The 13,090-nt window shown below is 34.4% G+C and overlaps 1 protein-coding gene across 1 annotated transcript in view; it reads left to right on the forward strand.

The window, feature by feature from the left end:
- Positions 1-13,090, forward strand: part of LOC125241244 (AP-3 complex subunit delta) — a 35,160-nt gene that overhangs the window by 10,930 nt on the left and 11,140 nt on the right. The window contains exon 12 of the mRNA XM_048149615.1: positions 8,016-8,185. Coding sequence (XP_048005572.1) covers positions 8,016-8,185 — 170 coding nt within the window. The remainder of the gene's footprint in view (positions 1-8,015; positions 8,186-13,090) is intronic.

A 13,090-nucleotide genomic window follows, 5' to 3' on the forward strand; every position in this document is an offset into this window, starting at 1 on the left:
CATATTAAATCCTTATTTTTTTGGTCAAATAAATATAATATGCTCGTGACATATGACACGTGATATTTTGTTCGCAATCCGAAAGAGTCAACCCTAGCACTTTTCCCTATTCACCCCCTTCCCGACCCTATTCACCCCAACGTTATGGTGAGCGAAAATTACTAAATAAAACGTCATATTTTCAAAGACAAACCAAAGTTCACACTGTCGGAAGATTTTTTGTGTAAAAAATTAGCATGGCACATATAAAAAAACTGCTATCGACGTTCAAAAGTCGGTTTTGGCCATATTCACTATAAATTACGTTAGTTTATACCCGTTCCGACCCCATGAACCCGAACTCTTCAGAAAACGATGTACTATGTAGCCCAATTTTAATTGGTATTTTGGAGGTAACTAGTAAAAATAATTTAGTTTTACAATTGTGCGAAAATAGATTCTCATTTGGCCGGTTTTTTTAACCTGGCCTGGTGGCCTAGTGGTAATAACGTTAGCTGCGTAAGCTGAAGGCCCGGGTTCGATTTCCGGCTCAGCCACCGTGGGCCTTGTCGTTTTTTTCTTTCGTGTATGATATCTATTTAAATATATGTATGTATGTATGTGGACACTTTATTGTACATAAGACAAGTTAGGACATAAAAATACAGTATAGTTATGACGTACAAAGGCGATCTTATCCCTATAAGGGATCTCATCCAACCTTTGGGCGAATTTAAAATTTATTATTTATATGAACTTGAAAAAGAACAAATCAAAAATTATTCAATAAAATAAACTTTTTAACAAAAAAAAAACCGCCTTCAAAAATAAGCGCGTTACAAAACACGGAGAAACTAAAAAGCAAAAAATAATAAACCTTTAAAATCAGATTTCTTATCGTATTGCAATAATCTAAACATCCAAATTATAAACAAATCAATTATTTTTGTAGTCGGTACCAGACCTGTTCGTCGCCTTGCTATTGCCTGTTTGCCCCACCCAACCATACACAGGCTGGTACCGACTCCATAAATAATTGATTTGTTTATAATTTGGATGTTTAGATTATTGCAATACGATAAGAAATCTGAATTCAAAGGTTTATTATTTTTTGCTTTTTAGTTTCTACGTGTTTTGTAACGCGCTTATTTTTGAAGGCGGTTTTATTTTTTTTTGGTAAAAAGTTTATTTATTTGTTGATTTTTAGTGGTTCCTATTGATATTATATGTATCAGTCCGAATATATGCACACTAGTGAAAGAATTATCCTTTAACTCCTAACCATTGAGGAGTTGACCTTCCATCATCAGCTCAGCCACATAAAATTATTACCATCAGGCGTAAATACTAGTGTACCTTTGAAAAATACACTAAAAACATTACATGTGCCTATAACATTTGAAGATTTCCCTCGATTTCTCCAGGATCCCATCATCAGACCCCGACTTGGTGCCAATGGGACCATCTCGGGATTATACCCGTACGATCAAAAAAAAAATTTTGCAAATCGGTCCACAATTCTCGGAGATATCGAGTAACATACATACAAAAAAAAAACATTCAGTCGAATTGAGAACCTCCTCCTTTTTTGAAGTCGGTTAAAAATAATTTTATTTCTTCCCTAGTTGTATAGTTTCATACTTATGATTTTTATTTTAAAGTAATCCGTTTATATTATAGCAACCATGGGTGATTTTTGCGGACTTAAGTAGAAACGTAGAGGTTGACAGAAGTGTGATTAATATTTCTAAGTGTTAATTTATTGTATCTAGTCTAACTACGAAGCAATACATTGACGTATAAATTGCGTCCATATACAGAGAGGTCATTCATAAAAATATCACTTTAGGTAACAAGTTATATATCTTTTATACAATGTGACAAGCATTGACCATACCATACATCCCAATTCACCCCTCATCCGACCCTAATCCCCCCCTTCGTAAACCTATTCACCCCCTTTGCGACCCGATTCCCCCCATTCCTGATCCCATTCACCCCTCAGGCCGCGGATATTTATTCATCCCGTAAAAATTCCCCAACACAGTTGCATCGCTTTCTTCATGAAAACCATCATAAAAATGAAAATATGTCTTATGATTTTCTGTTATACTTATACATAAACTTTAGAAGTGTATACACATTCAAAAGGATAATGAACGATTAAAATAAGTAAAAATCCAATAAATTTGAACGTCAACTTTGACAGACATGAAACTGTAAATATGTACTTGGATTGCGGAAAATAGAAGGAATATGTAACATTATATACATTAGAAATATAATAACATTATATACCCCCGGAACCCTTTTCACCCCAAATTACGGTATTTATTAAATTGTCATTATGTAAAATGTCGGAAACTACGGAACCCTACACTGACGCGCTATTGATCGGTTTTTCTTCTTAATGCTATTTAAGAGATAATAAAAAATTACACCTCCCAATTTATAATAAGTTTTTTTTTGCAAAAATTTCATTTTTGGCACAAGCTATTATCGCCGACTTTACCTTTCATTCAACAATCATCTATTGCTCTCCGAGACATTTCTAAAAAACCCTGACTCAATGGGGATACGACGTTTCATAACAGAGTTCCTATGATCACCTTTCTGCTCCATCATCAGATTAGCTCCATGATACCATAATATTGCATTGTCACTTGATTTACATATGTGTGAAAAATTTCAGCTCAATCGGAAACCGGAAAGTGGGTCAAATTTAGCTTCTACGTTTTGACTCAAACTAACATACCTACTAACAAGGCACGTTGAATAAAAACTTGTATAAAGGCTTCTGATAGATTTGCAATATAGTCATACTAGTTATGAAAAAAAAAGCTGCACTTTTAGATGGAAGCAAGCCGCTTTGCATGGTGATAGTAAACGTCTTAGTAAACGATATTTTCCGAGGAAATCGAAATTTCATTCCTTAGGAAGCCGAGCGTAGCGAGGTGTTTTATGAAAATGAAAAAAATTCTATCTTTTTATTGTATCGTCCGATTTTGACAAAACGTGTCTCAAATGAAAGGTAATGTAATTGCTTGGCTTTATGTAATTTAAAAAAAAAAAAAAAAAAAGTAAGAAAAAAAATAAAAAAAGTAAATTTACGTCTCGCACTGAATAACTTCAAAGAATGACAGACGAAATGTACAATGTCGATATATGAGTTTTCTTAAATCAAAGACAGATAAATTCGTAGTTGAAAACTAAAAACCGCATCGAAATCGGATTAGCATTTTTTAAGATACAAGTTGCCAAAGTTGGGAAAATTTGCTTTATATGTCCACTTTGAAATTCCTTTGCCAGAAACTCAGAAATAATATATTTTTCTTACACAGAAAATTACATAGTGACAGCAGAACTCAAAATAAAATAAAAAATTCCGAGGATATCATAATTTCATCCCTTAGGACGACGAGCGTAGCGAGGTCTGTTACGAAAACCGAAAAAAAAATCTAATTTTTTTGTACGTCGTCCGATTTTGACAAAACATATTTCAATTGAAAGGTATTGCTTTATGTAACTTAAAAAAAATATTGAAAAAAAATGTAAGATTAAAAAAAAAAAAAAAACTTCAATTTTCGTATCACACTGAATAACTGCAAAAAACGGTAGACACGATGTATAATCTCGATATATGAATTTTTTAAATTAAAGACAAATAGATTCATGATTATAAACTAAAAACCGAATTGAAATCGGATCAGTAGTTTTTAAGATACGAGTTGTCAAAGTTGGCTTAGTTTGTTTATATGGTCGCTTATAAATTCCTTAGCTAGAAAGTCAGAAACATTATATTTTTCTTACAGTTATAAGTATGCATTGGTAATAGACATTTCGATTCGGTTTTTAGTTTATAATCATGAATCTATTTGTCTTAAATTTAAAAAAATCATATATCGATATTATACATCGTGTCTACCGTTTTTTGCAGTTATTCAGTGTGATACGAAAATTTAAGTTTTTTTTTAAACTTTTACATTTTTTTCCCAATTTTTTTCAATATTTTTTTTTAACCCTTAAATGCATATTGTTGCCATTTGGCTACAATGCATGTATTTTTTAATAAACTAGCCAAAATATAAGCTGGACTTTTTTATTTATTTTTCTTAGATCTGTAGGATCATCATCCAGTTTTTTCACACTTTTCCGCCATTTTTTCTTAAATAAAAAAATTATTTCCAACCATTTAAGAAAAAATGGCGGAAAAGTGTGAAAAAACTGGATGATGGTGATTTTTAGTACATGATTCAGGCAGATTTTTTCAGAGTTAGTAACTATTTTATGTTTAATCATTTTATCATAGGGGTTTCTCAAATAGTGTACCTTTTTAATAGTAGTAAAAGTTTTCTTATAAATTTTACTAGTAATTATATATTTATATACTTAAGTAAGATTTAGCCTATTTTACTTCTAACACTGATTTAGTATTAAAATCGATGTTAAATATTTTTTTATTATTTTTCCTAGAGTCAGAAAACCATTGTCTATCACATTATTAATTTCTAGTTAAAAGAAAAAAATCATGCATTTAAGGGTTAAGTTACATGAGCAATACCTTTCAATTGAAATATGTTTTGTCAAAAGCGGACGACGCACAAAAAAATTAGATTTTTTTTTCGGTTTTCGTAACAGACCTCGCTACGCTCGTCGTCCTAAGGGATGAAATTATGATATCCTCGGAATTTTTTACATTATTTTGAGTTCTACTATCACTATGTACTTTTCTGTGTAAGAAAAATATATTATTTCTGACTTTCTGGCAAAGGAATTTCAAAGTGGCCATATAAAGCAAATTTTCCCAACTTTGGCAACTTGTATCTTAAGAAATGCTAATCCGATTTCGATGTGGTCTTTAGTTTTCAACTATGAATTTATCTGTCTTTGATTTAAAAAAACTCATATACCGACATTGTACATTTTGTCTGTCATTATTTGAAGTTATTTAGTGCGAGACGTAAATTTACTTTTTTTAATTTTTTTCTTACTTTTTTAAAATAATTTTTGTTTCATTTTTTTTTTAATTATATAAAGCAATATATTTCATTTGAGATACGTTTTGTCAAAATCGGACGATACAATAAAAGGATAGAATTTTTTTTATTTTCATAAAACACCTCACTACGCTCGGTTTCCTAAGGGATGAAATTTCGATATCCTCGGAAAAAATCGTTTACTATGATGTCTACTATCACCATGCAAAGCGGCTTGCTTCCATCCAAAAGTGCAGCTTTTGGCCAAAAATTCTCCATAACAAGTATGACTAATATAATAAGTTTACTTGTCATAATTTAAAAACAGATGAGACAGACATATCCAATGACAATAAGTCTACACCGTTTTCATGAACTGTCAAATCACCTCATACAACTTACGGCTGTAAGGCAACTAAGTAGGGTTTGTTATTGCAAATTAATTACTTATTAATGATTTCTAGCCCGTAAGATATATATTTGCTTTAACAATGGATAGATATTTATGCGGATGAGAGTGTAATTTAGGTTTTTATAAGGAATCAAATCAAAAAATTTTAAGCGACCCGATCAGATATTTATCCGGATAAGGACCCTCTCACATCTACCGTCTTGCGATCGTAGCGTCGGGCCAACTGTATGACTAAGCCGGGCTGACGCGGCGGCTTTTTCACATACAGTTGGCCCGACGCTACGCTCGCGAGACGCTAGAAAGAGAGACGATGTTTTTGACGGTCACGGAGCATCACCAATTTTTGCCGGGAACATGTCGTCATATACTTATGGCCCCCTATAGAAAATCAGATATTTTTGCACGGCCGTTCATAGTCATTTTATGCTGGTCACCAGCTGGTATTCCATGAATATTTGGTCTAGTTGAGTGGAGAAGTGCCATTCAAAACAAGCGGTTTCTAAACAACGATGTATTTAGGTACTTTATAATTTATTATTGTTTTCAACTTACGGTTACGTGTTCGCGGTATGCACAGAGTAAATCTTTAATGAAATTGAGACATTGTTTTATATATACAATTAAATTTGAACCAGAAGCACTATACCTATACCCGCTCGCATTCCCTTTTTTTCTATTCTAAGTAAGAATCGATTAATAAGTATCTAAATATGTATGGATAAATTAAATTGTAATTGTTTACATACAACCTGTGAAGTTTGGTTGACAAAATTTGACGTAGGTGCTGTCATATATATTTTTAAAATGACGTACTGTTAATACCAGCGTAATGAAAATGTATTCCAATGAGTAAAAGAAAACATGAAACTTTTTTCAATTTAACCGAACTACAATGAAATAATTTATACTCATTCGGTTGTGTTCGTTATTTTCTTTAATACTGTGATATATTTTTATTTATTTTTTATGCACAAGCCATGCACCTTTAAACTTTAAATGAGATTGGATCTCCACCTGACATATTTGATTTACCCTATTTATTTTGAGCACAGTTTTACACTGGTATGGTTTTTCGTGTACGTACACTATTTTCTGTCAAAATATTTGTCAAATTTAATTGTCAACACGGAGCGACCGGCGACACGTCTGCCTCCGATGAGCCGCTCACGGCGTCTAATCGAAAGGAGAATTCTGACAGCAATGGCGAATGTATGGAAATTTTACGATAGTTTAAATTTAAGGTAAAATTTCTGTGTTGCCTTTGAGAGGAAAAATATAAAAAACCTCAAAACTTCTAGTCCATTTATCTGGCTTTTAGAATCACGTAATGTTATAACTAAAGTATTGAATTTTTTTAACAAAGTTTACTAAACGGCGACATACGTTTTTCTCATTTTGGGTCAACTTTGCGTGGGTTTATTTATTATACCCTTAATAATTAGAGATTCTGAATAGTCAAAAGTTCTAGACACACTCTTTAAGATAATAACTACATTTATTTTATTCCATTTTATTGAGAAATGTGAGCAGCATTTGTTAAACGCCGAATGCTCTTTTCGAGGATTTCGTACGACCCCCTCTTAACTTCTTTGTTTTTGAAGATGTCTGGTAAGATAAAAAAGATAAAAGATAAAAAAAAACTTGTCTTGGCCGTGCCGAGTTAGAATAAATTGGAAAAAAGTATCATTGTTGTTTTGCTTCGCATTCCGAAATAAAGTTTTTGTTCTGAGTACAGTCGAATACAAAGAGATGTATACATTTTTTTTATCTTATTGCATTGGAATATGGTGAAAAAGTGGATACATCTCTTTATAGTCGACTGTACTACTACGCACCAAAAATAATAATATTAAAGTGTGGTAATTGCCTTGCCTTGCAAATTATTAAAATTGCCCAGAACGGAAATTGTTTTCCTAGTTTATCGCGCAACTAATCCAATTAGTTCGCTTTGTTAAAACTCATGGGGAAATGGTTACAAAAGATTTTATAAAAGCTTATGCCGTTAATCACCACGACGAAACTAGATTATATTAACTTGCACACAAATATAAACTGTACACTTGTCTCATTCTCATACCATATCCTGCGTACAAGATTCAAGCGGTTTTGTTTATCTCCTTAAACATAATGACGATGCCGTCTCAGTATATATTTAACGTTGCCAAATTCGTAAGAACGAACATTCATAACTTTCCTTTAAGACCTGACAATCTGCGATGTTTGAGGGACAGACAAAGAGGAAAACTAGCCACGACCAAATGCAGACTCACCAAGTCTACCAAAACTACTTATGTAATAGGTCCAAAAATTTATAATTGTATTCCAAATGACATTCAAAATTTAGAAAATGATAATTGTTTTTATAAAGAATTGAAGAAATGGTTAATCAAAAATGCATTCTACGATGTACAAGAATTTTGTGACATTTAAATATTAATGTAATTACGTATCCAATTGTTATTCTTATTATTTTATTATTGTATGATTTCTTAATTTAATTTAAAAATTTAAAATTTAATTATTATTCTAAATTTTGAGTTTGTATTTGAATTTTGAAATAAATGAATATGAATAATCCAAAATTTTCTGTATGTCAATTTTTATCATTGCGTGATTTGTGTGGTGTAATAAACGCGGCGCATTCTCAGGTGGTCCGCGAGGCGGTGGCAGGGCTGCGGCCGCTCCTCTGCAGCGAGGACATGGAGGTGCAGGAGCGCGCGCACAACGCGTCCGCCATGCTGATGCTGCTGCTGCGCCGCCTGGCTCCCGAGGACTGCGTGGATGAGCCCGTTGAGAAGCTGCTCGACCACGAGCACAGGTGAGCCACAATAATGGGGTGTCCCAGAATAGTAGAGCGGCGAGAGGGTCTCGGAAAAAGTTGATGTGACTGGAGAGTATACTGCTGACAAGTGGTATCGTTGTGATCGGTAGACTTTACTGAGTACGAAATAATGACTTGTCGCATTCTCAGACTGTGGGGGGGTTAACTATGACGTCACAAAGATCGCGGTCCCGGGTTTCAATTTTTTGCCAATTTTTCTAGAACCCCTTATCCAATTTTGAAAAATGAGGTGTCGATTTAAAGCGTATAACATGCTGATTAAGATTTCTTATATGTGAAATGTATAGTTTTGTTAGTTATTTTTTAATTAACAATAATGAAAAAAACACTTTTTTTTTACTCTCTTTTTTGATTTTTGTGACTCAAAAAGGCAATGAAAACGGCCACTTAGCTAAAAAATATGTTATATAAATCATTTAACTACATTATTAAGCTATCTGCTGCTTTTTAAATTTCTACGATCGGATAATAAATAAGCAAACTACAACCACATACCTGTAGGCGGGGAGTACCGCTTGACACGCGTTCCCATACATTCGGCGTCTACCAAATTACACCTCGCGCAAAATTCGTTTCAAGCAGGCATACCTCTTATCTTATTCGTTGTAACCTATCAATATTGGTATCATTTGAAAGGACAATTAAAGTACTTTAAGAAACAATGTCAATCATTTTCTTAAAATCAATAATCGCCAGTCTGCGGTGGTTACAAAGGAAAAAAGTGGGTATGCAATTTGACTGGTTTCCTAGGTTTGATACCTTAGACGAGTTTAAAAGGGGAGGTAAAGGTGACATATGAGTTGCTCTCTGGCCTAAAAGCTACACAGAGGGTCAGGGGAGAAAAAAACTAGGGTTTAAGTTTAGTTTTAAGTAATTATTTCTTTTATTTGTTGATTTTATTGTGTTTAATTTTTTTGTAATTTTATCAAGGATAAACGTTGGTTTCTTTTGCTGAAAAGTTTGCCCTTTTTTATGAGAAATGTTATGAATTTCATGGCATTTTCCGATAGAGACTAAAATTAACTTTCAAATAAGGCCACATAGTCATACTTTTACTTATATATTATTAAGGGTAATAGCCCCGGCGAAGTAGTGCAAGCGGGACAACAGTGTAGCAATCCATAGACCTGACTTCACTGGTTCCTCAGTGCCACACATATATAGGTAGTCTTACGAGGCGGCCTGCGTGCCCTGCTCTCTAATATGTGGGTCAATACTGCTTCGACGTAAACGATTAAGATGTGTGATTTTTTTGACACTGAGTGTATTTGCAGGAGCTGCATGTACTTAACAAGTGTACCTCAACAACTACTTCATATTTATAATACGCAATATTAATAATAAATATGCTCTTAATGTTATCTTGACTACTGTTCAATAATTATGTTTTGAGAAAAGTGGCTAAAAGTGAGGATCATAATTACTAAAACATTATAGGTAACTTCGTTTTAGTGATTTAATGTGTATAACGACCGATGTCCAATCGTTTTGATTTTACGATTACTTTTTAATACCTACTGGGTCAAAAAACCACACCTCTAAGTCGTTTGAGTTCAAACGGTATTACTTGGTATTACCCTTAACATTATATAAGTAAAAGTATGACTATGTGGCCTTATTTGAAAGTTAATTTTAGTCTCTATCGGAAAATGCCATGAAATTCATAACATTTCTCATAAAAAAGGGCAAATTTTTCAGCAAAAGAAACCAACGTTTATCCTTGATAAAATTACAAAAAAATTAAACACAATAAAATCAACAAATAAAAGAAAAAATTACTTAAAACTAAACTTAAACCCTAGTTTTTTTCTCCCCTGACCCTCTGTGTAGCTTTTAGGCCAGAGAGCAACTCATATGTCACCTTTACCTCCGCTTTTAAACTCGTCTAAGGTATCAAACCTAGGAAACCAGTCAAATTGCATACCCACTTTTTCCTTTGTAACCACCGCAGACTGGCGATTACTGATTTTAAGAAAATGATTGACATTGTTTCTTAAAGTACTTTAATTGTCCTTTCAAATGATACCAATATTGATAGGTTACAACGAATAAGATAAGAGGTATACCTGCTTGAAACGAATTTTGCGCGAGGTGTAATTTGGTAGACGCCGAATGTATGGGAACGCGTGTCAAGCGGTACTCCCCGCCTACAGGTATGTGGTTGTAGTTTGCTTATTTATTATCCGATCGTAGAAATTTAAAAAGCAGCAGATAGCTTAATAATGTGGTTAAATGATTTATATAACATATTTTTTAGCTAAGTGGCCGTTTTCATTGCCTTTTTGAGTCACAAAAATCAAAAAAGAGAGTAAAAAAAAGTGTTTTTTTCATTATTGTTAATTAAAAAATAACTAACAAAACTATACTTTTCTTTTCAAATTCAATTCAAATCTTAATCAGCATGTTATACGCTTTAAATCGTCACCTCATTTTTCAAAATTGGATAAGGGGTTCTAGAAAAATTGGCAAAAAATTGAAACCCGGGACCGCGATCTTTGTGACGTCATAGTTAACCCCCCCACAGTCTGAGAATGCGACAAGTCATTATTTCGTACTCAGTAAAGTCTACCGATCACAACGATACCACTTGTCAGCAGTATACTCTCCAGTCACATCAACTTCAAAATTAGACGACTTTTTTCAATTCCGCCGCCTTACTTAAAGAGAAAAAATTATTTTCAAGTTTTTTAATATAAAGTAAACATCAAAGGTAATAATTTTGGTTGAAAATAATAACAAAAGTAATTAAATTATTATGTTTATATTAAATTTGCGTTGGCAACACCTTTGTAAGCAACTTTTCTTAAATTTTCTGAGGCCCGCCGCATTACGGCTGTTCCTGATTTTGCAGCCACTTCTTTGGACAATTTGGTCCATATTTGCTTGAAAGCTTTTATAGATTTAGGTTTCTCTGGTCGTTTCTTGTACTCCCTTTTGCACAGGGACCAAAACATTTCGATACCGCGAGCTTGTGGTACATTCGGAGCGTTTTTTTCTTTACGTACAAAGTCTATGTTTTCGCACTCTAAGTACCGAGTAACATCAGTAGTGACACGTCGCCATGTCCGTCCAAAAGATAACCTTATCCCTGAAATGATGCTTGTCTATAAAAGGTATCAACCGTTTAATAATGCATTCGTTCAGATACACTTTTGCGTTCATGGAGGCTGACGAAATGTATGGCTCGGAGACATAGCCAAATTGGTCTATAGCTTGCCATACTAAATATTTTGCGAAAAATTTGGCTTTTGGTCGTAAGCCACATCTTTACGACTGGTACAATGGAAATACTGCTTTCCAGAAACATGGTTGGGATCCACCGGAACATAAGTTTCAACGTCAATAACGAATACTTTGCTTAGCTGACTGTTGTAAACTCTTCGGCACCTTCGTTTTGCACGTTGCTCTTGGTCCTTTATGTATTTAGGAGCTGATTGTTTTACATATGCTTTCAAACCTAGATCATTCTTCTTTATTCTGGCGACAGACGACTTAGGTATTTTTAATTTATCAGCTGCCACTCTGGCAGACGTCGAAGGAGTCTTGTCAAAAATCGATTTAACCCGATTTATATTACGAGGTACCGCCACTGTCCTATTTCTTCCCGGAATCTTCTTAAAACTAGTCTCACCCAAGTGTTCGTAACGTCTTATAATTCTATATATACTAGTTCGCCTAGCACTTTCTTGAAGAAAGTGGTTTACTGTATCCTTTTTATTATGAGATTCGTAAAATAGAATAACTCTGTTAGCAAATACTTCATATTTATTCTTGACGCTTCATTTTGAAAAAATATTCCGCAATAATGAAATTCCCGCTTTAAATGACAGATAACAAAACCATAGACGTCATGACACCTAAACTTTTTTTTCTTTCTTATAAAATTTTCGGCCAGTAAGATTTTTAAAAATGTCTCTACTTCTGGGACACCCTTTACGATGTATTGGGTTGGCACAAAAGTAATGAGACACTTGGTTTACGTTTTATATTTTTTATTATTATTACAATACAAAAAGCTTAGTCGATGATGTAATCACCATTAGCATCTATGACTTCTTGCCAACGATCCGGCAAAGTTTGGATGCCTTTCGCCCAGAACTCTGATGGCTGTGCCTCGAAAAAGTTGTTCAACTCCACCTGTACATCATGGAAATCATTGAATTGTTTACCCCGCAAATGTCGTTTCAGGGCTCTAAACAAATGAAAGTCTGATGGTGCGAGGTCTGGAGAATAAGGTGGGTGGGGTATCGTCTCCCAGCCCAAGTTCTGCAGCTGTTGGCGAACGGTAGATGCGACATGAGGTCGAGCGTTATCATGTAGTAAAATTACAGTGGCTCGTCTTCGTCGTTTTTTCTTGACAGCAGAAGATAGTTCGGTGAGCTGTGTTGAATATTTGTTAGCGTTTACAGTTTCATTGTGTAATAGTTCATGAAACAGCATGCCTTGCGAGTCCCAGAAACAACAAAGCAAAACTTTTAAGCGGTTCTTTTGACTCAGCTTCGGTTAAGTTGGTGGCGTTTCTTCTCGAGGCAGCCAAAAAGCACGACGTGTATCGTTCTCATAATAAATCCATGATTCATCTCCCGTAACCAGATCAGTCAAAAACTCTTTACGTCGGGGTCGCAGCAAAAGTGATTGACAGATGGCGACACGGACTGCACGACTGGCTTCGGTAAGGATGTGCGGTACCCATCGAGCCAAAACTTTTCGATACCCAAGCTCATGCAGATGGTATTCCACAGCGTGGTGACTGCAGTTAAGTGCTTCCGCTAAGTCACGAGTAGTAGCATCAGGATTCGACTGTAGTTCGCGGCGTAAATCGTCATCATTGAATGCAGGTGGTCGCCCTGAGCGTGACTGACTTTCAAGGCTCCTGTCTCC

The sequence above is a fragment of the Leguminivora glycinivorella genome, chromosome Z (genome assembly GCF_023078275.1).
Source record: "Leguminivora glycinivorella isolate SPB_JAAS2020 chromosome Z, LegGlyc_1.1, whole genome shotgun sequence".
Lineage (NCBI taxonomy): Eukaryota > Metazoa > Arthropoda > Insecta > Lepidoptera > Tortricidae > Leguminivora > Leguminivora glycinivorella.